Here is a 1,012-nt window from a genome sequence, read left to right as displayed (position 1 = left end):
AGTTTCCTGTAGCCTGGGAGGCCCAAGGCAGTCCCTCTACAAGCCGTTCTACCTCCTGCACAGACAGCAGGGGGCCCTCAGGAGGAGACAAGGAAACACCATTAAACCCATCTTCGGGTTCACCCGCTAACTCGTTTGTCTCCGCGGTCGAGAGAAACCTCTCCGAGGCGGCCGGGGCCCCCTCAAGTAATGCTGTTGCAGTAGCCTGGCCCCCAGCTGATGGATCAGAAGGCCCTCCCCCGCCTGAATCCTGTTTCTCTTCTTGCTGTGTGGCGTGATCGCCAGAGGGTAAGCGAGCTTGTGTGTCTACATTCTCTTGAGATAGCTGAGATAGCCCCTGGTATGCGTCTTGTGAGGGCCCCTGGCTTCCCCCTTGTGAGGCCCCCGGCCGGGACGGGTCTGCAAGGGTCTTTCTTCTGCGTACAAGGACGGCTCGCGTGAGCAACAGGTGAAGCTCCCAGCTCCTGAGAGACGCCCCGAATCTTCTCCATGAGCCGAACGCCCGCGAAGAACAACAGTACTCTTCTGCGTCGCAGCAAACGCAGCACTGTAGCACATCCCGCGTATGAGGCAGATGCATACAAGACCTGTAGAGGCTTCAAGAATGCAGTGCACAACAGAAAAGATAAAAGCAAATGGAAGCCAACAGCTTCGTGCATGCAGCGGCATGAAAGTAAACAAGAACCACCAAAAAGTAACAGAACGAGCAGCAGATGATGCAGCAATGTCAGCAACAGAAGGTAGTAGGCTCAGCCGACCTCACCCGCAAACTGCAGTCTCTCCTCTCTAAGTATGTTCCCAACACGTCGTCTAGCCTGCCCCCCATCGGCAAAGGATAAAAGTGTCTCCGTTTCGCGCGCCTGATGAGCTGTGGAGACAGATAACTCCAAAGGCTGTCCAAAGGTTTCGGGCGGGCCCCCAGTTATTATGTTTGCAGACGCTGCTGCTGCTGCTGCTGCTGCTGCTGCTGCTGCTGAAGCTGTTCTCCACGCCGCTGTCGCCTCCGACCACG

The 1,012-nt window shown here is 56.5% G+C and overlaps 1 protein-coding gene across 1 annotated transcript in view; it reads right to left on the bottom strand.

Moving 5' to 3' along the window:
• The window catches only part of EMH_0084300 (uncharacterized protein), a gene marked incomplete at both ends in the record, with an annotated part of 2,613 nt that extends 2,033 nt beyond the window's left edge, over positions 1 to 580 (bottom strand). The window contains one exon of the mRNA XM_013500732.1: positions 3 to 580. Within this exon, the coding sequence (XP_013356186.1) occupies positions 3 to 580 (578 nt within the window). The remainder of the gene's footprint in view (positions 1 to 2) is intronic.
• Positions 581 to 1,012: the final 432 nt, after the last annotated feature.

The sequence above is a fragment of the Eimeria mitis genome, genomic scaffold (assembly GCF_000499745.2).
Source record: "Eimeria mitis Houghton genomic scaffold, Emh_scaff5787, whole genome shotgun sequence".
In the NCBI taxonomy this organism is placed as follows: Eukaryota; Apicomplexa; class Conoidasida; order Eucoccidiorida; family Eimeriidae; genus Eimeria; species Eimeria mitis.
The sequence above is the reverse complement of the archived record's forward strand: the minus strand, read 5'-3'. Positions and strand labels throughout refer to the sequence as shown.